The 26,980-nt window shown below is 43.9% G+C and overlaps 1 protein-coding gene across 1 annotated transcript in view; it reads left to right on the forward strand.

Moving 5' to 3' along the window:
- Nucleotides 1–3,939: 3,939 nt before the first annotated feature.
- The window catches only part of PDK3 (pyruvate dehydrogenase kinase 3), an 87,222-nt gene continuing 64,181 nt past the window's right edge, over nt 3,940–26,980 (forward strand). Inside the window, exon 1 of the mRNA XM_077816960.1 lies at nt 3,940–4,181. Within this exon, the coding sequence (XP_077673086.1) occupies nt 4,076–4,181 (106 nt within the window). The 5' untranslated portion in view covers nt 3,940–4,075. The remainder of the gene's footprint in view (nt 4,182–26,980) is intronic.

Consider the following 26,980-nt stretch of genomic DNA (forward strand, 5'->3'; position numbering starts at 1 on the left):
GTGCGGCCCATGACAACTCACAAATTCTCTGAGTGGATTCTGCTATGGGGTGGACAGTTCATTATCTCATACCATATATAGCCATTTACACATGTACAAAGGGGATGTAAAAACTACCAAATTAGAACAGTATCATTTTATAACTACTATGACTACATACGATGAAAGACTGGAGAGAATGAGGCTGTTTCCAGTGAATAAAATGGGGTGATACTATTTCCCTTATTATGAGCATTAATGAATAATGCTTTGAAGATATAAAATATGTATTGTTGTAAGTAATAGAGTATTAAGAAACACTGGAAGAAAATTATATCAACACCTTGACCTCTCAACACACAATGTTAACTTTTCTTTCTGTTCTAAATATATAAATAACATATAATAAAATACTAAATGCAGGTGTGATTTTCTCCGAGGGTAAGACAACTGAGGGTCATATTATAAAATAAAGGAATAAAGCTTATGGCGCTGTCTGTTCTAATTTCTTGGCTTTCCTTGAGGGGTCAGTTTTCTGAAGAATTCATGCAGAAAGATAGAACTATCTGTGATATTTATGTTAGTGAGACACAGTCAGCCTAAAGAACACATTTAATCACTTGGAGTTGGAAAAATAATACATTTTATGACTTCCAGAGTGAGGTCCAGAACTGCTAGTTTAGTATTGCTGAATCTTCAGAAAATGGTTGCAGAATTCTGACTTAAATCACTGCAGAATTCTGGACCCTGATTCAGGAAGGCCTCCCTGCTCAGAAAAACACATGCATTTGTATTTAAGGATGATTGAAGTCAATAGGATTTAAGTATATACTTTGGTGCTTTCCTGAATTGGATAAAGATTTGCCTTTGAAATTCTTAAAATGAAGCAAAAAGCAAACACGTTCTTGGACTATACATGGACTTGTATTTTCCATGTGAGGTAGACAGAGAAGGTAACATTTTAGAAATTTGAATACCCACTAGCATACAATGAATCTGTTTTTGAGCAGTGGCAAAATTGTAATTACTTCATCTGGAGCAGTATCAAGTCCCCATTCTCTGCAAAACTGTTTATCTGGTATACCCAGAGGTGCAATATGACCTTGATCCTGCAAACATGCACATGCTTACAGTTAATCACATGGGTGTTTACAGGATTGGAGTCCAAGTTCAGTGCACAAGACATACCTGGTCTGAGTAGAAGCCTGTCCCTATCTTACATCTGTTATTATGACATCTCCCCATCACTAACTATATGGATTGCAGTTTAAGATGCTTAGTGACACCCGTCCATTTTCCTTGTCTTTTTGTTCTCCTGCCAGTCCCACAGTCTAAGTCTCTCTCAATATTGCTTTCAGACATGAAAAGTGGAAAATATAGTATATTCAGGATTTTCCACTGCATGCATCCAATGAAGTGAGCTGTAGCTCACAAAAGCTTATGCTCAAATAAATTTGTTAGTCTCTAAGGTGCCACAAGTACTTCTTTTCTTTTTGCGGATACAGACTAACACGGCTGCTACTCTGAAACTAGCTATGGAGCAGCCCTCTCCCTGCATATCAATAAATTATGCTTTATTGTGAAGGACCAGATTGCACCATAAATTCCAGATACAGGTTCCAACATTTCGTTTAATAAGTAAGTACTATATACTGGTGTGTCCAACCTCTTCTCTCTATATAGCATCAGCTGGCCCAAATCCTCTCTCTCTCTCTCTCTTTTGCACTACATCAGGCTGTTCCCTTTCCTCCTCATAACATTGCCTCGAGCTTTTTGCTCGCTAACTTCTCGCCCTAAAGTTAATGCTTACTTTGATACTAAATTTAGCCCCTAATTGCCCTGTCCATTCTAATACACCCACCTACATTAATAATTTCCCACCCCCACAAAAGAGCACCGCTCCTTCTTGCCCAACTCATTACTACCCACTGAGATAAAATGACCCCCAACGGTGTAACAACTAATTCATCAACTCCCACCATTATCTATGCAGTTGCTGTTAATAGTGTCACTCTAGGCTCGGTCACCTGCCAGTATTCAGAAGTCTTTTTGCTATGTATGGCGAATAAAGACAGTAACAGTTGTCACCTTTCTACACTTGATAATCCTAACCTTTTATGCATATGGAGAGATTGCCTTACCATGGACAAATGTGAGAGCTGCCTGTGTGCTCCTCACTGTTCCTCAGATTAGAAGATTTTGCTGTATTATATTCTCTGAGATGGATATTACTGTATGTGTTAGTGTCCCCACCTGTGTGGAGATTGGCAGTATTACTGGGTGAGTTAGGCTGTGACTTCATTAGGGAAAAAGGTATTTAAGCCATATTAACATCCTAATGAAGCAGTTATAGTTTTAATCTATCTATGCTGGTCCAGGGGCGTATGCCTGGGGAGGGGGGATGTGAAGGTTTTCCTTGACCAGCTAATATGGGTTGAAACTACAATTTGCCTTATCTACATTAAAATTCGAACATGAGTTACCTTAACATGGGTTAAAAATACACCATTACTCCCAGATCACAAGACCTTACAGTCTCTGGCTTTTTCACTGCAAAAGAGGTTAGTTTTACATTGAGATACCTAACTCCAGAAACAAGATCAATGGAGATAAATCATAAGTAGTTTTTACCTGGATGTAGCTAGTTGAGGTGAACCTACACCGCCACCAGGCTACCTTAGATAAAACTATCAATGCTTTGTCTCCACTGGGATTTTACACCATTCAACATCTTTATGTAAAAATACACTTTTTTTTTCCGGCAGTGAACATGTTACCTATTTCCCTGTGTGGGGGCGAAGGGTGTGCTACAGGCTGTTCTCCTGTGTGATGGAGGGAGGGAGAGAAGAGAGTTTTGCTGGGTGTCTTTTCATTCAGTGGTTTCCCTGCTGTGGACGTGAGAGTGGTTGCTGGGCCTGTGACAGTGTTTTCTCTTCTGTGGGGGCAGCAAGGAAGGGTGCATGTGACAGTCTCTCCCTCTGTGTAAGGAGGAACATGCAGGTAGTTGCTCTGCATGTGTGTGACAGTCTCTCCCTGTGCCAGGAGGGACATGGAAGATGTTGCTGTTTGTGTGTGTGTGTGTGTGTGACAGTCTCTCCCTGTGCCAGGAGGGATATGGAAGATGTTGCTGTTTGTGTGTGTGTGTGTGTGTGACAGTCTCTCCCTGTGCCAGGAGGGATATGGAAGATGTTGCTGTTTGTGTGTGTGTGTGTGTGTGTCAGTCTCTCCCCCTGTGCCAGGAGGGACATGGAGGATGTTGCTGTTTGTGTGTGTGACAGTCTTTCCCCTGTGCCAGGAGGGACATGGAGGATGTTGCTGTTTGTGTGTGTGACAGTCTCTCCCCCTGTGCCAGGAGGGACATGGAGGATGTTGCTGTTTGTGTGTGTGACAGTCTTTCCCCTGTGCCAGGAGGGACATGGAGGATGTTGCTGTTTGTGTGTGTGACAGTCTCTCCCCCTGTGCCAGGAGGGACATGGAGGATGTTGCTGTTTGTGTGTGTGACAGTCTTTCCCCTGTGCCAGGAGGGACATGGAGGATGTTGCTGTTTGTGTGTGTGACAGTCTTTCCCCTGTGCCAGGAGGGACATGGAGGATGTTGCTGTTTGTGTGTGTGTGACAGTCTCTCCCCCATGCCAGGAAAGACATGGATGTTGCTGTGTGTGTGTCACAGTCTCATTCTCTCCCCCTGCGACAGGAGGGACATGGAGGATGTTGCTCTGTGTGTGTGTGTGTGTGTGAGACAGTCTCTCCCCCGTTTGTCTCGCTGTCACACCCCTCTCCTGCCAACCTCACTCCCCCAGACCCGAACCCTCGCCAGCCCGGGCCCGCGGCCAGGGCCAGTTGGCGCACGCGCCCAGCAGGGGGTGGGGCTGCGCGCGAGCGGCTGCCGGGGTGCGCGCGCGCGTCAGGTGCTGTCGTCGGGCGGGGAGCTCTCTCCCTCCCTCCCTCCCGCCCTCTCAGCCGCCGGCCCCCGTTGGCTGCCGGTGACAGGCGGAGCCGGCCTCGCGGCTGCCCGGCATGACGGGGGGCGGCTGCGCCCCGGCCCCCGCTCACTAGCCCGGCCGAGCCGCGCAGACGGGCCCGGGGAGCGGCGCGCCATGCGGCTGTGCGGGGCGCTGCTGAAGAGCCCCATCCCCAAGCAGATCGAGCACTACTCGCGCTTCTCCCCCTCGCCGCTCTCCATCAAGCAGTTCCTGGACTTCGGTGAGTGGCGCCCCGCGGGGGTGTCAGCCCCAGCTGCCCTCGCAGCCGGACCCCCCCGGGCCGCTCGGTCTCTCCGGGTGGGGGCCGAATGCGCAGCCGCCCGGTTGGGGGGCGGGGTGGCACCGGCACCGCCTGGCTGGTAGGGTGGGGGGGAGGGGGCTGAGCGGGGAGATGCGTGTCGGGCACGTGCCTCGCCACGGGGCGGTGATGCGCCCAGCCCCGCTGTGGGTGCGGGGGCCCCTCTGCCTCTAGCCTCCGCTGGGCAGGGTGCGCCGCCCGCCCAGGTTGGAGGCGCCCGCGCCGCCGCCGCCGCGCACGGCTGAGCCGTCGCCTCCTTGCTACGCGGGCTCCTGCGTCCCCCGTGGCAACGGCCGCTCTGCTGCGCCTCCTCCGCCTGGAAAACTTCTCCTGGGTTGTTCCGGGTGCTCCCCGGAGCCGGCCCCGACAGCTGCACGCCCCGGCTTGGCCTCCGAGCGGCGCCTCTGCGGGTGTGGCCGGAGCTAGGAGTCCCCGGAGTACTCGGCGGAGGAGGGTTGCAGAGGCCTGGCGGAGGGTTACTGTTGTTACTGCAGCTGAGGAACCTTGAGAGCTGGAGGGGGTCAGGGGGACAGAGAAACTGGCTGCGGGGAGATGTCCTACATGAGACAGGGAAGAGATAGGGGCTACTTTTTCTGTGACTGTATGGGCTGTCTTCACTGCAGTGCTCTCTCGAGTTACCTGCACTCCAGTTCGCTCCTCGGGAGTTAGCCTAGCTCAAGTGAGAGCAATCACACGGCAAGCTGTACAGAGTGACTGTATTATCTGCACAGAGTGCTGCATCCTCATTGCATTACTGACTCAAACATCAGCAGCAGCACTTGAGTGTTTTTTAACCCATGCTCCCTGAGTGGCCAGCTAGCTTGGGTTTAAAGCAACACTTAAATTGAGCTGGAGATTTGTGTGTGTGAACAAGAATTGGGTGAGGGTCACACTTGAGTTGTGTCTCATGCTAATGCTGCGGTGAGGACAAGCCTTAATGTCTGTGCAGGTGGTTGGTAGCAAATATCCTCTTCTCTTCAATTCCTTGAGACCTGTGAGTGGAGTTGTGCCTTTGACTCTAACTCAGTGTGTAGGGTAATGGGCTTTCGTTCCTCTTGGTACTGCTTTAAAAAGATCTCTGCTTAACTTAAAGATGATCTGCAAAGAATTTTTTAAAATTGGGCTTGTGCTCTCAAACTTCTTCATTTTGTACAATAAAGATCATTTGAAAGGATTTTTCTCTGTTTGCTGTTTGTATTAGATATATCAGGAATGTTGAGTTAGTTCTTCCTTGCTTTTGATGATGGACTTCTGGGGCCTTCAGTATGTTCGTTGAAGGTATTTGAATGCTTAGCAAAGGCTTCCTTTTTCCAAACAATTTATTCATGATTGAAGTTATGTACAAAAAGACAGTTTTAAATAGTCTCATTTAAAATTCCTTTGCCTCTTAGACAACTTTCACTCCCTTGGCTCTTCTGATGTTCCCCAAGTAATTATAGTCTTTCAGGCATTTTCTAGGCTTGATTTCCAATATAAAAAAAATAAGGGGAGGATGAGGAAAAATGTTTCGGTCCCTTATACACAGTAAAGAAGTAAAATAAAGCACAAAATAATTTTTTTTTTTTTGCTGTTTATCTTTAAAATAGCCCCTGCTATATCTCTATTAGCAGTTGAAATTTCCTGTGACAGAAATATTAATTATTTGAAGGGAAACTGTCAGGTATCCATAATAACCCCAGAATTAGGTCTGTGTAAATGGGGTTGGGAACAGAATGAAACAACCTAAAATCAATAATGTTTTGTTGGGACTTAAATATTTCGATATTGTGCATTTGCAACCCAAACAATGAGGTATTGTTCCAATACAATGGTTCTTCAGCTACTACTTTTAGATCTTTCCCTGATTCCCCTCTGCGGACAACCCAGAAAGTCACACAGGCTAACAAGGAAAACTGACTGGTCAGTCTGAGTGCAAAATATCTTTTATTGGACTAGCTTCTGTTGGTGAGAGAAAAAAGCTTTCGGGCTTACGCAGAGCTCTTCTTCAGGTCTGGGAAACTAACTCAGGCTATGTCTACACTACAGATTACTTTGGCATAACATATGTCGCTCGGAGCAGAGTTTGAATAATCCACACCCCTGACCGACGTAAATCATACTGACCCAAGCGCCAGTGTGGACAGCACTATGTCGGTGGGAGAACTTCTCCCGCCGACATAGCTAGTGCCTCTCTTGGAGGTAGGATTTATTAAGCTGAAGGGAGCAGGGCTTTGGAGCTGTGCTCCGGCTCCTCTCCAGCTCCAGGCAAAAACCTGCTGCTCCGTGGGCTCTGCTCCAAAGTCCTGGAAGGGAGAGCTCTTTCCTGTCAGCTTAGGCCATGTCTACAGTAGCGATTTTACAGCAACACAGCTATACTGATGCAGATGTGCTGCTGTAAGATCGCTTGTGTAGCTGCTCTATGCCAACGGGAGAGTCTTCCTGTCAAGCGGTGGTAGCTATATAGGCAGGAGAGCATCTCCTGTCAACATAGCGCTGTCCACACTGGCGCTTCTGTAGGTGTAATTTATGTTGCTCAGAGAGGTGTTTTTTCACACCCCTGAGTGACATAAGTTATACTGACAAAAGGGCTAATGTAGATATAGCCTTAGAGCAGGGGTGGCCAACCTGTAGCTCCGGAGCCACATGGGGCTCTTCAGAGGTTAATATGCAGCTCCTTGCATAGGCGCCAACTCTAAGACTGGAGGTACAGGCACCAACTTTCCAATGTGCTACAGGGTGCTCACTGCTCAACCTCTGGCTCTGCCTCCGGCCCCAGCCACACTCCACTCCTTCCTCCAACGCCTCCGTCCCTTCCCTTGAGTCTGCCGTGCCCTTGCTCCTCCTCCTCCCTCCCCTGTGCCTCCTGCACGCCACAGAACAGCTGATGGCAGCGGACGGGAGGTGCAGGGATGGAGGGTCAGGTGCTGATCGGCAGTGCTGATGGCGGATGAGAAACACTGGGGGCAGGGAGGCAGCTGACGGGGGGGCTGCTGTACTGTGGCTCTTTGGCAATGCACATTGTTAAATTCTGGCTCCTTCTCAGATGCAGGTTGACCACCAGCCTGTGGCTCCGGAGCCACATGCGGCTCTTCAGAGGTTAATATGCGGCTCCTTGTCTAGGCACCAACTCCGGGACTGGAGCTACAGGCACCAACTTTCCAATGTGCCGGGGGGTGCTCACTGCTCAACCCTGGCACTGCCACAGGCCCTGCCCCCACTCCACTCCTTCCCACCTCCTCCCCTAAGCCTGCCATGCCATCCACCCTCCTCTCCAGAGCCTCCTGCACGCCACGAAACAGCTGATCGGGAGGTGCAGAGAGGGAGGGAGAGGCACTGACCGGTAGGGCTGCCGGTAGGCGCTGGGAGCGGTGGTGGGGAGCTAATGGGGGGGCTGCTGACTTATTACTGTGGCTCTTTGGCAATGTACATTGGTAAATTCTGTTCCTTCTCAGGCTCAGGTTGGCCACCCCTGCCTCAGAGCGTCTTCACCAGAAGTGCTACAGCGGTGCAGCTGCTGTTGTGTAGACATAGGGCTTGGCTACATTTGCAAGTTAGGGCGCATTAAATCGGCCCCGGGTGCCCTGACTCCTGACATGTCCACAGTGGCAAGGCACTTACAGCGCCTGGACTCTGCAGCTGAAGCGCTCCTGGTAATCCACCTCCACTAGAAGCATAAAGCTTGCTGCGCCCCAGCTGAAACGCCTGGGAATCAGTGTGGACAACGTGTTGCATTACTGCGCTGTTTGGCCTCCGGAAACATCCCATAATGCCCTGAAGTCAAGTGGCCACTCTTGTCATTGTTTTGAAGGGCATGGCTACACTAGAAACTTCAAAGCGCTTTCGTGGGAACACTCCCACGGCTGAGTGAGAGCTCTCCCAGCGCTCCTGGTAATCCACCTCCATAAGGGGATTAGCTCCGAGTGCTGGGAGCCTGACTACACTAGCGCTTTAAAGCGCTCAGACTTGCTGCACTCAGGGGGGTTATTTTTCACCTCCCTGAGCCAACAAGTTAGAGTGCTATAAAATGTAAATGTAGGCAAGCCTGAACTTGGCTGCAGGTATTCGGATATCCCCTTTCAAAGCTCTGTTTCTGACCGCTGGCATGCTTATCTGCTCCAGGACAAAGCAAACCATTACTGTGGAATGCTGCTGCTGTGCGCGCGCGTGTGTGTGTGTGTGTGTGTGTGTGTGTGTGGCGGGGGTCTGTCGCTTTCTGAACTTACAGGACAGCATGCTGACACACTTTCTGCCCCCCAAAACACACGGTCTCTCCCCCCACATACACACAACCCCCCCCCCATTTGAAAAGCACACTGCAGCCACTTGCACACTGGGATAGCTACCACAATGCACTGCTCTCTGTGGCATTGCAAGAGCTGCTAATGTGGCCACGCCAGTGCACTTGCAGCTGACAGTGTAAACACACAGCAGTGTTTTCTCTGCCGCGGACTCTGAAGGCTGGTTTAACTCCCAGCGCTCTACATCTGCAAGTGTAGCCAAGCCCATAGTCTGGGTGTTGTTGCTAAATACAAAGTGACCTGAAGAAGATCTCTGTGTAAGATTGGAAAGCTTGTCTTTCTTACCAACAGTAGTTGGTCCTTTAAAAGATATTACCTCACTCACCTTGTCTCTCAAATACAAGGTGAAACAGATTGTTTAGTATAAATAGTTCACCTTGAAATGTGTGGTAAGTGGCCCATTAACACCTGTCTAGTCATAGGGAAGAAAGGGTGGGGGAGCAGTTGTGGGGAAGGTTGTGAGCGGGTTACAGATTGTAGTAAGCCATAAATCCACTGGTTAGTCTCTAAGGTGCTACTAGTACTCGTTTTCTTTTTGTTTCTATTCAGTCCATGATTTTTAGTATCTAGCAAAGTTATAAATTTAAGCTCCCAGGCTTGTCTTTTGAAAGTGTTGTGCAGATTTCCTTTGAGGATGAAGACTTGTAGGTCAGATGCAGTGATTGCTATGTGAAAAGTGTTAAAAACACCACATCAGTGGTGGGTAATCTTTTATCATTTTCCTGTGAGAGTTCATTTGTACCTCACCCACCTTGTCTCTCTAAGGTCTTGTCTACACTGCCGCTTTACAGCATTGCAACTTTCTTGCTCAGAACCCCCCCCCCCGCAAGTTTCAGCACTGTAAAGTGGCAGTGTAGATAGTGCTACAGTGCTGGGAGTGACTCCACTCATGGGGGTGGTTTTTTTTATAGCATTGGGAGAGCTTTCTTCCAGTGCTGGTGCTGCGACTACGCAACCACAGAGCTTTAACATTGCCAGTTAAGAGATACCCTAATATCCTGGGACCAACACAGCTACAACAACACTGCATGCAAAAATATAGACTTTGAAAGTACTACCCTTTCTAATGTATAACATAACTTTTTGGTTAAAATAACAGTTTTTAACCTGAAGCTGTCCTTTGTCCCTTTGTGAATTTCACAAGAGTTAAATGTATTCTCACCAGTGTTTTTTTTTTAAATGTTCTTCTTTGAGTGCTTGTCTTTGCCTGGGTCTACTCTATAAACTTGTGTTGGCATAACTGTATTGCTCAGGGGTGTACATTCCTCTGAGCAATGCAGTTATATCGACCTAACTCCCAGTGTAAACAGCTATATCAGTGGGAAGGCTTCTCTTGTTGACATAGCTACTGCCTCTCCAGGAGGTGGAGTACCTATGATGAAGTTTAAGGATAGAAGCTCTTGTCAGTGTAGGTAGCATCCTCGTTAAGTGCCACTGCAGCTCTGTAAGTGCCGACAAGTTCACTGTTGTGTTCCACTTCTGGTGTGCATGAACCGAGTGTGCTGGCTATCACAACACTTTAGCCAGCACTATCCACCTGTGCTCTTCATGCCCTTGTGGGGACCCCTCAATTGAGAGTATAAAGGGGGCTGAGCGACCAACCAACCCTCAGTTCCTCCTTGTCTCCTGTGGAGCCAGCTAGCTGTCACTTGCACTTGTGCTCCTTTTTACTCTTTTAGTAACTTTTATTGTAAATAGTTAATAGTGTGATGTGCAGCTATTAGTATTCAAGGTTATACAGTGTTCTCTCAGCCTTCAGTGATTAAGTTTTTTAGAGGATTTATTAGGGCATTCCTTCTAGCATTGGAAATCTCCCCTCACTTGGATGGGTCCTCCATTTAATCCTTTAGCTTCATGTTTGTTAATTCTCCAGTCTATGAAGACTGCTTTCCTTGTGACAATCACTTCAGTACACAGAATGGATGAATTACAAACCCTTGTGACTGGCACAGTTTTCTACAGAGACAACCTTATACTCAAACTATACCCTAAATTCCTCCCAAAAGTAGTTTTGGGCTTTCATTTAAATCAATCCATGCACTTAGATGTTTTTTCTTAAACAACATTCATCCAAAGAGGTGCCCCTTTTTTCCTACTTCACGCCTTAACTTTTTTTTTTTTTGAATGGCTCGCATAGTAACTTCCCAAATTTTAAATACAATCATGGCTATTGTAGAGCTCAGTCAAGAAAAATAGATTGAGTTGTCAGAAACCCATAATTTAAGTGTTTTGGAGCTATTAGGCTAGCAATAGAACTGGGTTGGCCAGTTACCCTAATTTTTCCTTCATTAGGGCTATAGTTCAGCATTAACACATTTGTGAGATGGATTCTCCAGTAATAAGGTTAAATTTAAATGTAGCTTAAAAAGTAGGGATGAGACTTCCCCTCCTTTTTAAAATTACAATGTATAAAAATTCAAATATCAAATAGTCACTACTTGGATTGGGGGGGTGGGAAGGAACTCATCCAAATAATTAATGTCCTATGACTAAAGGCTATGGCTACACTACAGCTTGTTGACATAAATTATATCACTCAGGGGTATGAATTAGCCAACCCCTTAAGCGACATAACTTATGGCAACTTAAGTGCTGGCGTGGACTGTGCTATGTTGGTGGGAGAGCTTCTTCCGCCAACATAGCTACCACCGCTCGCGGGGGCTGGAGTAATTAAGCTGATGGGGGAGCTCTCTCCTGTTGGCTTAGAGTGGTTACACTAGAGAGCTTACAGTGCCCCAGCTGCAGCGATGCAACTGCGCCACTGTAAGCTCTCTAGTGAAGCCATAGCCTTAATTATTTGATTTTGAAGTTAGCAATGTGTGCAGTGTTGTGGTTCTGGGAACAAGACATCCATGAATCAGAACCTATGTTTGTAATGTGCAGAAGAACTAGCAACGAATGGGAAGGCAGACTGTAGATTTGTAGCAGTCCGTTAAGATATAACGCCTTGGGGGTTGGATTTTCAGACTTCTTCAAATGTCTTAATAGATGAGATTTCCATGTCTTAATGAGAGGATTTTATGGACCTTCTTCCCTTTCCATTTCTGTGGCAATTACAGCAATTGCTGTCACAGAAAAGTAATATTCATAGATTCAAGGCCAGAAGTGATCATTGTGATCATCTAGTGTGACCTCCTGTATAACACAAGCCACAGAACCTCCCCAAAACAATACAGAGAACATCTTCTAGAAAAACATGCATTCTTTATTTAAAAATGGTCAGTTATAGATAAGGCTACATTTTAGTCATGGGTATTTTTAGTAAAAGTCGGTCATGGCCCTGTGACCTGTCCATGACTTTTACTAAAAATACTTGTGACTGAATCTTACCTGCTGGGAGACGAGCGCTCCTGAAGACTGCTGCTCCTGGCGGGGGGCAGCACAGGGCCCCACACCTCTGCTGGGGGACTGGCCCGGGCCCTGCAGCCACTCTGGGCGGGGGGCCGGCCCAGGACACTGCTGCTGGTCCTGGACCACTGGTCCAGGGCAGCGCCGGGGACCAGCTGCCTGGGGCTGCCAGAGCAGTGGCCAGTGCGGCTGGTTCTGGGGCTTCCTCACTGCTGGTATGGCCCTGGGGTCAGCCGCACCTTCTGCAGAAAAATTCACGGAGGTCATGGAAAGTCACGGAAGCTGTGACATCCGTGAATGATTTGCAGCCTTAGTTATAGAGAATCCACCATGACCCTTGGTAAACTGTTCCAGTGGTTAATTACTCTCACTTACAAATGTATGCCTTATTTCCAGTTTGAATTTGTTTAGCTTCAATTTCCAGCCATTGGATCACGTTATACCTTTGTCTGTTAGACTGAAGAGCCCATTATTAAATATGTGTTCCCCATTTAGGTACTTTCAGAGTATAAAAACCCCTTACCTTCTCTTCGGTACATTCAATAGACGGAGCCCCCTGAGTCTGTCACTACAAGGTAGGTTTTCTAATCCTCTAATCGTTTTTGGGTCTCCTCTCTGAACCCTGTCCAATTTTTCAACATCTTTCTTGATTTGTGGATACCAGAACTGGACACAGTGTTCCAGCAGAAATGCCAAGTATAGAGGTACAGTACCCTCTCTACTCCTACTTGAGATTCCTGTATTTGTACATCCAAGGATTGCATTAGCCCTTTTGGCCACAGCATTACACTGGGAGCTCAGGTTCAGCTGCTTATCCACTACAACCCTCAAACCTTTTTAGAATCACTGCTTCCAAGTATAGAGTCCCTATACTGTAAGTATAGCCTATGTTCTTTGTTCTTAGATGTATACATTTACATTGTCATATTAAAACGTGAGTTGCTTGCTTGTGCCTAGCTTACAAAACGGTCCAGATTGCTCTATATCAATACCTCTTCTTTTCATTGTTTATCACGCCTCCCACTTTTTGTGTCATCTGCAGACTTTATCAGTGATGATTCTAGGTCACTGATAAAAATGCTAAATAGAGTAGGGCAAAGAATTAATCCTTGTGGGACCCTTCTAGAAACACACCCGTTCCGTGATGATTCTTATTTACAGTTAATTTTTGAGATCCATCAATTAGCCCGTTCTTAATCCCTTTAGTGTGTGCCATGTTAACTTGTTCTAGTTTTTTAATCAAAATGTCATGGTGTACGAAGTCAAATGCCTTACAGAAGTTTAAGTATATTACATCAACATTATTACCTTTATCAACCAAATTTATAATCTCATAAAAAAGATAGTTTGGCAGGATCTACTTTCCATAAACCCATGTTGATAGGCATTCATTATATTGTTAATCAAGTCCTGTATCAGGCGTTTCATTATCTTGCCTGAGATTGATGTCGGACTGACAGGTCTATAATTACCTGGGTCATCCCATTTACCTTTTTTAAAAATTGTCGTAACATAGCTTTCTTCCAGTGTTTTGGAACTTCTCCAGTGTGCCAAGACTTACTGAAAATCATCATGAATGGTTCAGCAAGGTCCTTAGCCAGCTCTTTTAGAACTCTTGGGTGTACGTTATCTGGACCTGCTTATTTAAAAATGTCTAACTTTGATAGCTGATGTTTAACAACCTCCTGAGATACCAGTGGAATAGGATTGTTATCATGAGATGACTACATTATCTACTTTTTTCCAAAATACAGAACATAAATGTTTATTGAATACTTTTGCCTTTTCTGTATTACTATTGATAATTCTTCCATTTCCCTCTAGTAGTGAACCAATACCATTGTTAAGATTCTTTTTTTGTATCTAATATACATTAAAAAACTCCTTCATATTGTCCTTAACTCTGCTGGCCATAGTTGTTCCCTTTTGTCCCTTTGCTTTCCTTATCAATTTTCCACATTTCCTAGCTTCTGACTTATCTTTATTACTGGCAGCTTCCTCTCTTTTCCATTTATTAATTTTTTTTGTTTGTTTTATAGCTGCCTTTGCTTCCCCTCTAAACCAGATCGGTTTTTTGACCTTCTTCCCCAATTGTGGCTTTTTGGTCATCTTTGTTGAAAGGTCATCTTTGTTTTCAACTATGTGAAATTGGCCCTTTGAAAGCACCAAGTGTGTTGGAAATAATTTTCCTAATAAGTTTTTAAGGTATATCATGACTCAGTTTCCACACAAGCATTCCTTTATTAGTCCAAAGGCCACTTGTTGCTTACATCCAAAATGTAAATCTAAGCATATACATGCCTATATTTCATATCCTTGCAACATTACAGTTATAAGCACTGACCAAAATATTTACAACAGGATCAGGTGTGGAGGTACCTTTCCATTGTGGTGTGACTCGAGGAGGAGGGGGGGCAGTTAAGGAATGTTCTGACAAAAAAAATGTAAGAAACCTTGGGTTTTTCCTTCACTGTAACAAACAACTGATATCATTGCTGGTAATTGAACCTTAGCTAAGGCCAGATGAACTCGTGTTCTTTACCCTGATCAAGACAAGATTAATGACTGGGCCTCTTTCTTCAAGGCTTTCTTATCTCATTTTACCATATTTTTTCCTAACTAGAGAGCTAAGCATTTCTTTATAATAACCTAAACAAACCAAATATTTACTGCACCAGTTACCTAATAAACCATATTTCCTGTAGTTCTGTGACCTCATCCCTAACTTAAATAATATAATACTGGTATTTCACAAGTTTAACACAAACAATCCCCCCCAAAAGAAGGAAATCATAAGAAAGGTCACATGCTTTTGGCCTGTTACTCATGCTAATATCTAAACCTCCCCATCCAGGGCTTAATTTGTCTCTGCGCTTGCCGGGGCTGAGTAAATCTGTGAAAAGTGATATTTGTATGTTTGTTAATATCACTTTTTACAGAAGATTTAGTAGGTAGCTGGGAGGCTGTGAAAAGTGATATTAACATACAGGTATCAGGTTTCATAGCAGCAGACTTAACAGCTAGTAAGTCTTTTATAAAAAGCGACCAAAGAAGCAAAAGAAACAACAAAAAATACAAGAACGTGCAAAACACCTTATTTGTGTTTCTATTCTGTTTAGGTCCAGTAAAGAATAGAGACCACTGTACATTATTTTTATTGAGTGTGCAAAAAAAAATAAACCCTACGTAAGTAAATTACAATGATTCGGACATGTGTATGTTCATATTTATTTGATTTTCCTAAAATTAAGTATGCCCTTGACCTGTCCATGACTTTTACTAAAAATACCTGTGACTAAAATACAGCCTTACCCATGACTAATGAAGTATTCTGTGATGGGGCATTCTTTCTGAGTGGAATAGAATAGCCATAAGAAAGCAGAATGGAACTTGGACTGAAGCTGAGGCTTGCTCTATATGATTTTAAGAACCAAAGATGGGAGCTCTGGGAGTAGGAAGGATTGGGTCTTACTCCCAACATCTGCTTCCTCCCATCCTTTGCTTGTGTTGTGGAGCATCTCTAGCAGAAATTGCACGACCAATCTGACTTCCTCCACAATGAATTTATTCTCTCCTTCTCCACTTTTGCCATCTTGCTAGGTAACCAATTCTGCTTTTCCAAATTATTGAATCCCATGTCCACAAGCCCAACTGCCTTTTTGCCCACTTTAACTCACTCCTCAACCCCCTACCCTCTTCTTTTATCTCTGCACAGAATCTCTTGCCAGTTTCTTCCAAGAGTAAATTGACAAAATACAACATGATCCCTCTTCCCTTTCCCTCTTACAATTTTTCTCCACCTCTCATCACAAACACAGAAGTTTGTCATCTGCTGCTCCTGGTGTAATCCCTCCTTGTGCCCCACTGACCCCATCCCATTCCTGATCTCCCCTTTCCCCATTCTCATCCCCTTGCTTACTCTTTTCCTTAATTTGTCAGTCTCCTCTGGCTCCTCTCTACAAAATACAAGAATGCTTAATTCTCTCCCATTTTTAAAAAACACACCCTTAAACCCACTTCCCTCCCAGTAACCAACCCATCCACCTTATCATTCTTATCTTTAAGATCATGAATGCTCTGTTTACAATCACTGTTTGGAATTCCTCTACTCCAGTTCTATTCTAGTGTGTGTCTAATCTGACTCCCACCCCTTCTGCTTCACTGAAATCACTTTAGCCAAAGTCTCTGTCTTCTAACCCAGTGCTTCTCAAGCTATCTGATGTGGGGGACCGGCAATTTTTTTTCCCAATGTGTGCACAGACTGGCAGCCTATGGCTCGCGAACCGGCACCGGTCCGCAGACGACCACTTTGAGTAGCACTGTTCTAACCAAATCTCAGAATCTGTACTCCATCGTCATTGTCCTTGACCTGTTAACTACTGTTGATGCAGTCAGCCATGTTTTCTTAATAAAATTTCATCCTCCCATGGCTTCCATGACTCTTTCCTCTCCTGGTTGTTCTGCCTCTCTGATGACTTCTTTAACAAGTCCTTCAGAGGATCATCTTCATCCCCCTCTCCAACTTTCTCTTAAGTTTCCTCAGATCTCTGTCTTGGTCACCTTCTCTCTTCCCTCTAAACCTTATCTCTGACTAATCTCACCTGTCAACATAAATTCTGTGACAAAGACACAGATCTACCTCTGTACTCCAGTCTTCTTTCCTGTACAGACCAAACTCTGACATCTCCACATGGATGTCTAGCCATCAATTCAAGCTCAGCATGGCTAAAATGGAACTCGTAGTCCTCCCCTCCAACCCCCCCACCTCCTTTTTCGGTCATTGTGGACACCATCACCATCCTGCCTGTCGTTCATGCCCATAACCTGGAGATCATTTTCAACTTGGACCCCTCTCTAGGACCTCCTATCCAGGCCATGTCTAAATCTTGCATATTCTTTCTGCATAATATCTTTGAGATACAGCCTTTCCTATCCATCTACACTGCCACACTCTAATCTAAGTTCTCATTGTCTTGTGTCTCGATTACTTCTGTCTGCCTTTGACAAATGCAGTCATGCTGTGCTCATGTGCATTTAGCTGCTGCAAAGATCATTTTCCTAGCACATCACTTTCACCATGTCATCCCTGTCTCTGCATCCCTCCGCTATCTCTCCCTTTATTCCATCAAACATAAGCTACTTGACTTCACTTTTAAGGCCATTCACAATTTATCCCCACCTTACTTTTCTCTCATGTGCTATTGAAAGGTCAGCTCTTGCGTCTTAGCCCTGGATGCCAGCCTCCATCTCCCACTTCTTAAATTTTCAAACAAGTACATTTGTGCTTTCTCCCATACTGCACTTCATGCTTGAGAGAAGCTCCCCCTAAACATCTGCAAATCTAATGTATTCTCTTTCTTCATATCCCTCCTTAACTCTCCTTTTCCGTGATGCCTACAAAAAACTTGATAACAGTTAGGCTGCTGATATGCTGAGACCTCTACCTATCATGCTGACCAGTATTACCTTATTGTTTCCTTGTACTCCCCTGTCTATCTGTATCCATCTATTGTCTCATCTTATACTTAGATTGTAATCTCTCTTGGGCTGAGACCATCCTTTTGGTCTATATTCGTACAGTGCCTAGCTCATTGGGGTACAGGTCTATGACTGGAACTCCTAGGCACTATGGCAATACAAATAATTAATAATGATAATGTATTAATCCCCAACTCCTAGATAGGAAGTGTGTTCTTAATTCACACTGATATCTTGTCTATAATCAAACTGTAACTCTTTCACTGAACTTGGTTTAAAAGGTAGCTTTTTGCTTGGTGGCTGGATAATATATAAGTGCAGAGGAAATAAATATTTATGCACACAAACAGCTAGCATTGCTTGTTGCATTTTTTAATCATCCTTGGCATTGGTGGCACTGGAAGGTAAATAAAAAGGCAAGCCTCCTTGTCCTGAAGACTGGATATTCTAATCCTATTATGGGGCCTGACTTTTCTCTTTACCGTCCCACCTTCTTTATCCATTTATGAAGTAGTTGTCATTTGGGGAGATTCATACATTCTTTTATTGGATACAATATGATCTCCAGTTTTTTGTGTGAACCAAGACTCTTGAAACCTGGTATTTTTTCCTTTGTGATGTAGTCTGCAATAAAGACACTAAATTTTAAACTAATTTAATTGTGATCAAAATAAAGTGTTGTATTTTGAATGCCTACAGTCTCTAGAGGAAGTAGTGATGTATGAGCAGGGTTCAAAAACCTGCCAAGGCAACTGAGTTAATTTGGGATGAAGAAAAGGGGTACTTGTGGCACCTTAGAGATTAACCAATTTATTTGAGCTCAAATAAATTGGTTAGTCTCTAAGGTGCCACAAGTACTCCTTTTCTTTTTGCGAATACAGACTAACACGGCTGTTACTCTGAAATTTGGGATGAGGAGCTGTTGCATTTCTCAGGGTAAGGGGAGAGCTGGCAATCAGTGCAACTGGAACTGGTGCTGAGAGCGACCAGAGCCACTTCTCTTTTTATTGGAAGAGATAGGACACTGGGGATCAGAACCAGGTGCAGTAGAATAGCTATGTGGTAGAGAGTCCCTTAATGTTTTGGAGCTTGCGGCAGCAACCTTCACACGCCTCCTTCCTCTTCTCCCTGCCTCAAAGCAGGGTGGGAAGAGGAGTGAGGTTGGAGGGAGGGGTGTGTGGTGTAAGGGAAGAGATGTGGCAGTGTAAATTAAATACATACGGCTTTTGGGGACCACTGCATTGAGTGGGTGGAATAGGTACCATTCGCCCAGGCTCGTAAGTCATCCTCAAGCTAATATCTGTTAGGAAAAAATTTCAAATTATGTATCAGAGAGAACAACTCCAATTGCGTTCTCCCTCCAATAGCACAGTGGGTTAAGACCACCTGTAGACTACACGTCAGCAGCAGCTGTCTATAGACTATACATTAAAGGCTGCCTAGCAATGTTCCCTCTAATTTTTCCATCCATGTGTGGAATGAATTCTGTTACGTGCAGCACCAATACTGAGGTAATGTGTGGATGTGCGGCACCAGTACAAACAAACAAAACCTAGATTTAATATATATTTTTTAAAAGTTCTTAGGTATGGAAGAAGAGGAGAATATTAAAACAAGGGATAATTAACAAGGTACACTACTTAAGATGTTTAATATGAAATCAAATAAAAAGAAAATTAACACTGCCCTTAGAGTACATGTATTTTATCATCCTTTCTAACTACTCAAGCTAGTAAACACACCAAAATGTGGCATACTGAAAACAGCTATATAAATAAAAAAGACATGGCCATTAAGTGAAAGCATAAAAAATATGCACCAGAGGCCCAATTTAATAACCTACTATCATAGACCTCTACATCTTCAGGGAAAGCTGCTCTAAAAAAGCATAAAAGCATCTGCCGAAACACTAGCATGCTACAGATTTTTGCAGTCCACAAAACTATCCCTCTTGCACGCATATTATCTGCACACATAGCTCAGCTTTAAAATGCTAAACAAATATGAGTCAACTAGAAATAGTTATGCTCTATTTGCAAATATTAATACAATATTTTCTGATACTGGAAAGGAGAGTAAAACGCATTCACTCAGGCTTATACTTTTTCTGTGGGATGTCAACTCTTAATACTTCACACACACACAACAGTATAAATAAATAATAAAGCAACACAGAGAGCAAACAAAACCATAAACAAAGAAATGACAACACTGAAAATATGAAGGGAAGTAAAACATCAGGTGGTTGGTTATGGATATTTTAAATTAGTGTTTAGAACCAAAGCTGTGCAAATGCAACAGAGCCCTGTAGAAACAGCTAAAGTTTTCCTGGTTTCACATGGTGTGTCACCAACTTGAAAACTCAGAGTAGGCTTATTAAGTTTTTACAAGCCCCTTAAGAAAATGGAGCACCTTAACACATGGCTTCGGAGTTTGCAGACAGATCCCTGCTTCAAAGAGCTTGCAAATAAGGTCTTCATCCTACAAAGAACCTAACACCAAACCTAGTGCTTGCTACTTATGAGTTAATGGGAGTACTCTGAAGAGCTAGAACTATACTAGATAGCAAAGATCTGGCCTTAATGATTTCCAGTACCTCTCCCCAAACAAATTCTAAAACTTAATGGAAATCACTTGTCTGGAATCCAAGTGCTTTCCATTAAGTTCTAGAAATTGTTTGGGGAGAGGCATTTCTCCTGGCCGCTGCAGCCCCTGAGCTGAGGCTGGAACATGACAGATTAGAACAGTGATTCCCAACCTTTATGTGAGAATAGCACATTCCTATTCCCACAAGACTGTGGCAGGCACCAGACACCTTGCCGCCGAAATGCCGCTGAGAAGCGGCAGCAGAACAAAGTGTTGCCGCCAAAATGCTGCCGAGAAACGGCAACGCTTCTTGGCAGCATTTCGGCTGGCGGTTTTCCATCGGGCACGCTCAGTGGTGGCATTTCGGGAGCGCGGTGTCCTGTGGGCGCACACAACTGACCCGGTGGGTGCCATTGCGCCCATGGGCACCACGTTGGGGACCCCGGGTTAGAAAATAGAAGAGTGATACTGCAAATCAAACTTTAAATCTGTATTACATGTTCCCAGACAAAGCTAAATCCAAACATTTTAAGCATTCATTTTAGAACTAGATTAATTAACCTATGTACTGCTTAAGCAATTATGAAATGCCATTCAATGCAAAAGCTAGGTATAAATAATACATTGTCACTTTTGTGATTATAAAAAAGTTACTAAATGTGATTTGTAATGACAGTTTTGGGGAGGAGAAGAGATTGTTTGTTTGTTTGTTTGGTTTGTTTTTTTAAGGGAATCCAAATAAATAATCCACAGTTACCGGAGTTATTCTCCAGCCAGAAGTCTCTCCCCTCCCAGCCCCCACAGTGCAGCTGGAGCTGGGAGATCTGAGAGTGGGACTCAGTCTCTGGCAGCCCCCACAGCCCAGCTGGGGCTGAAACAGACCAAGTTGGACTCCTGTGCCTGCTTACTTTGTCCCGAACTTAGTCCCCACCTGACCCCACTGACTCCCATCCGCTATTTCCTCCACCACTTCACCTTCCACGCCCTCTCCAAGGTCCAGGAGGCACTAATTAGTGGAGCCACAGCCACTCCTGAACGGCTGCACTATTTAGGTCCATGGCACTTTTGTTTCCTTGTGCACAGTCACCCAGACACGCACTTTTTAGGGAATGTAGCTGCCTAGTAAGTCCACTTTCTTCCTTCTCCCAGTTAGGAATATTATGTAGTACTTTTCTTCTGCCCATCATGGTGATTAAGACTCCTTGTTGTAGAATGTTGTTCCATTGGAAAAAGTCCTTTACCTTGTTGTCTTGAACATCTTTACAATAAAGAAGGAAAAATGTGGGTAATACAAGTATGATTTTCCCAGGTTGATGAGGTTGACCTGTGCATGATTGACTCCCAAAACATCTGCAAAATTGATATATGTATTTTGTCATGACAAATTTGTCTAGTAGAAAAAATGTAGAAGTGGAAACACTAGAACCTAAAAATCCCTCTTGCATTATTGTCTGTGCATTGTTTTGTATAGATGTGGTTGTCTTGATGCTCTCATGTGAGGGGCTAATTTAGTGGTTTATCAAACTTTTTCGTTTTGTTAGCCATTTTATGAGAAATGAACAAGCTCCCATCATAACATTTCAGTCCCCAACTACTTGTTTTCCTAAACGTTTCACTCTTTAGACAGCCAGGGAAGAATTCTGCAGACCACAATTATATTCATTCTGGATACCACTATTGTCTCTTTAATTGTGGTGAGATTTTTCCATTGCCAAACACAGGTTAAGTTGGTTATGACTTTCTCAGGTTACCTTTTGAACTGAAACTGCTCATATATTCCCTGAAACTGGAAGAGATTTTGTGTGTATGTGCGCCAAGAAGTTTAAAATATCCATTTGGCCACTGAATTATCTTAATAGGAATAAAAATAATTTCCCAGCTGTTTTTATTAATTATCTTTCGTACTTTAACAACTAAGCTTGGTTTCAAACTTCGCATGGGTATATATTCCTGAACTAAGGTCATATTCTTTGATTTGAAGAAATTTTGCTCTGAAGTAGTTAAGGATGTTTTAAAAACACATGAAGACATGTTGTTTTGAATGTTTGCAGGTGTGCAGACTGTTCTAAGGGTTGCAAGTGTGTTTTTTTTTTTTTTTTCACTCCTTCCCCTCAACTTCTTTATTCTCAACTAATTCCGGATAAAGGCATAAGCCCCATAAGCCTGTGCCCAGAGATTGAGTTCCTGGAGTCACTTGATAGCTCAAAATCTGAGCTTACATTTTTTTTCTAAAAAGTGTCTGCTCTCATGGGATCATGGATATGCATGAAGGGTTGTCAGGAAGGATCCTCCCCACCCCTGACTCCAGGTTCTAGGAGGAGGTGGTGGTTGGACGTCTCACATAGTGAATACCAGTGAAAATGAGGTAGGATCAGAAGAGGCTAAAATAGGGAAAGAACAAGTTAAAAATTACGTAGACAAATTAGATGTCTTCAAGTCAGCAGGGGCTGATGAAATGCATCCTAGAATACTCAAGGAGCTGACTGAGGAGATACCTGAGCCATTAGTGATTCTTTGAAAAGTCATGGAAGACGGGAGAGATTCCAGAAGACTAGAAAAGGGCAAATATAGTGCCCATCTATAAAAGGGGAAATAAGGACAAGCCAGGGAATTACAGACCAGTCAGCTTAACTTCTGTACCCGGAAAGATAATGGAGCAAATAATTAAGCAATCTATTGGCAAACATCTAGAAGATAAGTTGATAAGTAACAGTCAGCATGGATTTGTCAAGAACTATTTGTGTTAAACCAGCCTGATAGCTTTCTTTGACAGGGTAACAAGCCTTGTGTTAGGGGGGAAGCGGTAGACGTGGTATATCTTAACTTTAGTAAAGCTTTTGATACTATCTTGGATGACCTTCTGATAAACAAACTAGGGAAATGCAGCCTGGATGGAGCTACTATAAGATGGGTGCAAAACTGGTTGGAAAACCATTCACTGGGAGTAGTTATTAGTGGTTCATAGTCATGCTGGAAGGATCTAACGAGTGGGGTCTTGCAGGGATCAGTTCTGGGTCCGGTTCTGTTCAATATCTTCATTAATGATTTAGATAATGGCATAGAGAGTACACTTATAAAGTTTGCAGATGTTACCAAGCTGGGAGGGGTTGTAAGTGCTTTGGAGGATAGGCTTAAAACTCAAAATGATCTGGACAAACTGGAGAAATGGTCTGAAATAAATAGGATGAAATTCAATAAGGGCAAATGCAAAGTACTCTATTTAGGACGGAACAATCAGTTGCACACACACAAAATGGGCAATGACTACCTAGGAATGAGTACTGTGGAAAAGGATCTGGAGGTCATAGTGGATCACAATCTAAATATGAGGCAACAGTGTAATGCTGTTGCAAAAAAACCCCCCATCATTCTGGGATGTATTAGCAGGAGTGTTGTAAGCAAGACACAAGAAGTAATTCTTCCGCTCTACTCTGCTCTGATTAGGCCTCAACTGGAGTATTGTGTCCAGTTCTGGGCGCCACATTTCAGGAAGGACATGAACAAATTGAAGAGAGTCCAGAGAAGAGCGACAAAAATGATTAAAGGTGTAGAAGACATGACCTATGAGGGAAGATTGAAAAAATTGGGTTTGTTTAGTCTGGAAAAGAGAAGACTGAAGGGGGACATAACAGTTTTCAAGTACGTAAAAGATTGTTACAAGGAGGAGGGAGAAGAATTGTTTTTCTTAACCTCTGAGGATAGGACAAGAAGCAATGGGCTTAAATTGCAGCAAGGGAGGTTTAGGTTGGACATAAGGAAAAAATTTCTAACTGTCAGGGTGATTAAATACTGGAATAAATTGCCTAGGGAGGTTGTGGAATTTCCATCATTGGAGATATTTAAGAGCAGGAGAGACAACACCTGGTAGGAATGGTCTAGATCGGAGTCGGAAACCTTTCAGAAGTGATGTGCCAAGTCTTCATTTATTGACTCTAATTTAAGGTTTCACGCGCCAGTAATACATTTTAATGTTTTTAGAAGGTCTCTCTCTATAAGTCTATAATTTGTAACTGAACTATTGTTGTATGTAAAGTAAATAAAGTTTTAAAAATATTTAAGAAACTTCATTTAAAATTAAATTAAAATGCAAATCTTATTAGTTTAGTGTGATCCTTGCCCTTGCTTTTCCTTGCTGAGTTATCCAGTGTCTGGCACGTATATGGATACTTTAAGCTGCACACAGGCTTCTGAGTGATCAGGTAACTTCTGGCTCCGAGAGGGACAGAGGACAGATTTAATGTATGAAAATACCTGGTGGCCGGGACTTGGGGCTGGCAGTGGGCTGAGTGGGACTGGCAGATGGAACCCTGACTGGCAGGGGTCCGGTGGCTGATACCCTAGGCCGGCAGCGGAGCCTCCAGGACCTGTGGCCAAGACCCGGGGCCGGCGGCCGGGACCCTGGCTGGCAGGGGGCCGGCGGCCGGGACCCTGGCTGGCAGGGGGCCGGCGGCCGGGACACATGCCATAGGTTGCTGACCCCTGGTCTAGATAATACTTAGTCCTGCCATGAGTGCAGGGAATTGGTCTAGATCAGTTGTTCTCAAAGCTGGTCCGCCACTTGTTCAGGGAAAGCCCCTGGTGGGCTTGGCCGGTTTGTTTACCTGCCGCGTCCGCAGGTTCAGCTGATTGCGGCTCCCACTGGCCGCAGTTCGCCACTCCAGGCCAATGGGGGCTGCAGGAAGCGGCGCGGGCCGAGGGATGTGCTGGCCGCCCTTTGAGCGCCTTTTGACTGGCTTTGAGAACCACTGGTCTAGATGACCTCTCAAGGTCCCTTCCAGCTCTGTGATTCTATGATTCTTTGTTCATTTGAGTGGGAACAGTGTTGTCCAATCTCCAAGGGAGTCCCAGTCTGCTCAAAGAGGAATCTTGCTGGTCTCCCTACCAGCTCAGCAAACTGCTCTGGTTTTGATAGTCCCTGCCAGTGTCACCTAGAAGAGGTTCAGGGCCATGCTGCTGGGGTGGGATCATGTGGAACATGGTTAGGATTTTATTTTGCCTTAATCTATCCTTGTTCTGAACAAACATGGAAGCCTGTTCCAAGGTCTGAACTAAAAAAGCTTGTCCACAAAGAATTTTTCTGGATAAAGTACTATTTGGTCTTATTGTTCTTTCTTTCAAATGGAATTAAATAAAAGTTTGTTGCTTCACTTGGGCGTAATCAGAGAAGATGAATGTATATAATTCGGACATCAGCACATTCCGTTTACCTGGAGCTCCAACAAACACTTGAATTTTGTTATGGCGCCATAGATTTGCTCAGGAAATAAAACTCTTGGAGGGTAAAATGTTTCTGTAAACATTGTAGGTAGAGGTATCTTGACCACTTGAGAAAACTGAGTAATTAGCTAGTGAAGTGCTAAGTAGATCTGCCATTTGGAAGTAAATTACCAAGGTTCCAGTGAAACTGGGTATACACCCAAGTTCTCAGGTTTCTAATTCTTGTTGTGTTTTCTAACTTTTTTCTGAAAGTGTTTTTAAAATAATTTTTAATTACTATTGTAAATGTCACTTTAGCTAGAAGTGAGCAGGCTGAAGTCAGTTCTACGACATAGACCCATTTCACACAGATGCCAGTGTACCTTTTTACACCGGAACTGAATTTGGCACAGATTGTTTATAGCCATTACATTTTGTAGCTAGCTAGTATTAATCTTTGTTTTACTTTCAGTTGTGCCTGATACACCTAATAAAGTGTATAATCTTATATAAAAATCCAGACTCTTTGTTATAGTATCTTTCAGTGCCTGAGGCTGAGGCCTATTAAACTGGTTGCAGTAGTTCTAGCTTTCCTTTTTGGCTGCATGGTTTTAAGAGTCACTGTTCTTTAGGAGGTTGCTTTCTTTTTAGCAGATTTTCTTCAGGTGGTTTTTTCCAATAGTTTTTCTACAGGAAATGCATTGTGTTTTTTGTTGCCAAGTGTGATGAAGAGAATCCAAAACATAGCCAAAACAAATGGCCCTGTCAAGGTTCCTCCCCCACTCTGAACTCTAGGGTACAGATGTGGGGACCTGCATGAAAAACCTCCTAAGCTTATCTTTACCAGCTTAGGTCAAAACTTCCCCAAGGTACAAAATATTCCACCCGTTGTTCTTGGACTGGCCGCTACCACCACCAAACTAATACTGGTTACTGGGGAAGAGCTGTTTGGACGCGTCCTTCCCCCCAAAATACTTCCCAAAACCTTGCACCCCACTTCCTGGACAAGGTTTGGTAAAAAGCCTCACCAATTTGCCTAGGTGACTACAGACCCAGACCCTTGGATCTTCAGAACAATGAACAATCCTCCCAACACTTGCACCCCCCCTTTCCTGGGAAATGTTGGATAAAAAGCCTCACCAATTTGCATAGGTGACCACAGACCCAAATCCTTGGATCTGAGAACAATGAAAAAACATTCAGTTTTCTTACAAGAAGACTTTTAATAAAAATAGAAGTAAATAGAAATAAAGAAATCCCCCCTGTAAAATCAGGATGGTAGATATCTTGCAGGGTAATTTAGATTCAAAAACATAGAGAACCCCTCTAGGCAAAACCTTAAGTTACAAAAAAGATACACAGACAGAAATAGTTATTCTATTCAGCACAATTCTTTTCTCAGCCATTTAAAGAAATCATAATCTAACACATACCTAGCTAGATTACTTACTAAAAGTTCTAAGACTCCATTCCTGGTCTATCCCCGACAAAGACCAGCATATAGACAGACACACAGACCCTTTGTTTCTCTCCCTCCTCCCAGCTTTTGAAAGTATCTTGTCTCCTCATTGGTCATTTTGGTCAGGTGCCAGCGAGGTTACCTTTAGCTTCTTAACCCTTTACAGGTGAGAGGAGCTTTCCCCTGGCCAGGAGGGATTTCAAAGGGGTTTACCCTTCCCTTTATATTTATGACAGGCCCTGCTTATCATGTGCATGTATAAAATCTAGGACCCCCCCCATGCCTGTTTCAAATCCCCTCTGTAAATGTGTTTATCAAGCTGCTCAGTAGGAATTTTGATTGGGACACTATAAGTACTTAGAATGAGGGGACGTTTT

Source organism: Eretmochelys imbricata, chromosome 1, assembly GCF_965152235.1.
Source record: "Eretmochelys imbricata isolate rEreImb1 chromosome 1, rEreImb1.hap1, whole genome shotgun sequence".
NCBI classification, from domain to species: domain Eukaryota; kingdom Metazoa; phylum Chordata; order Testudines; family Cheloniidae; genus Eretmochelys; species Eretmochelys imbricata.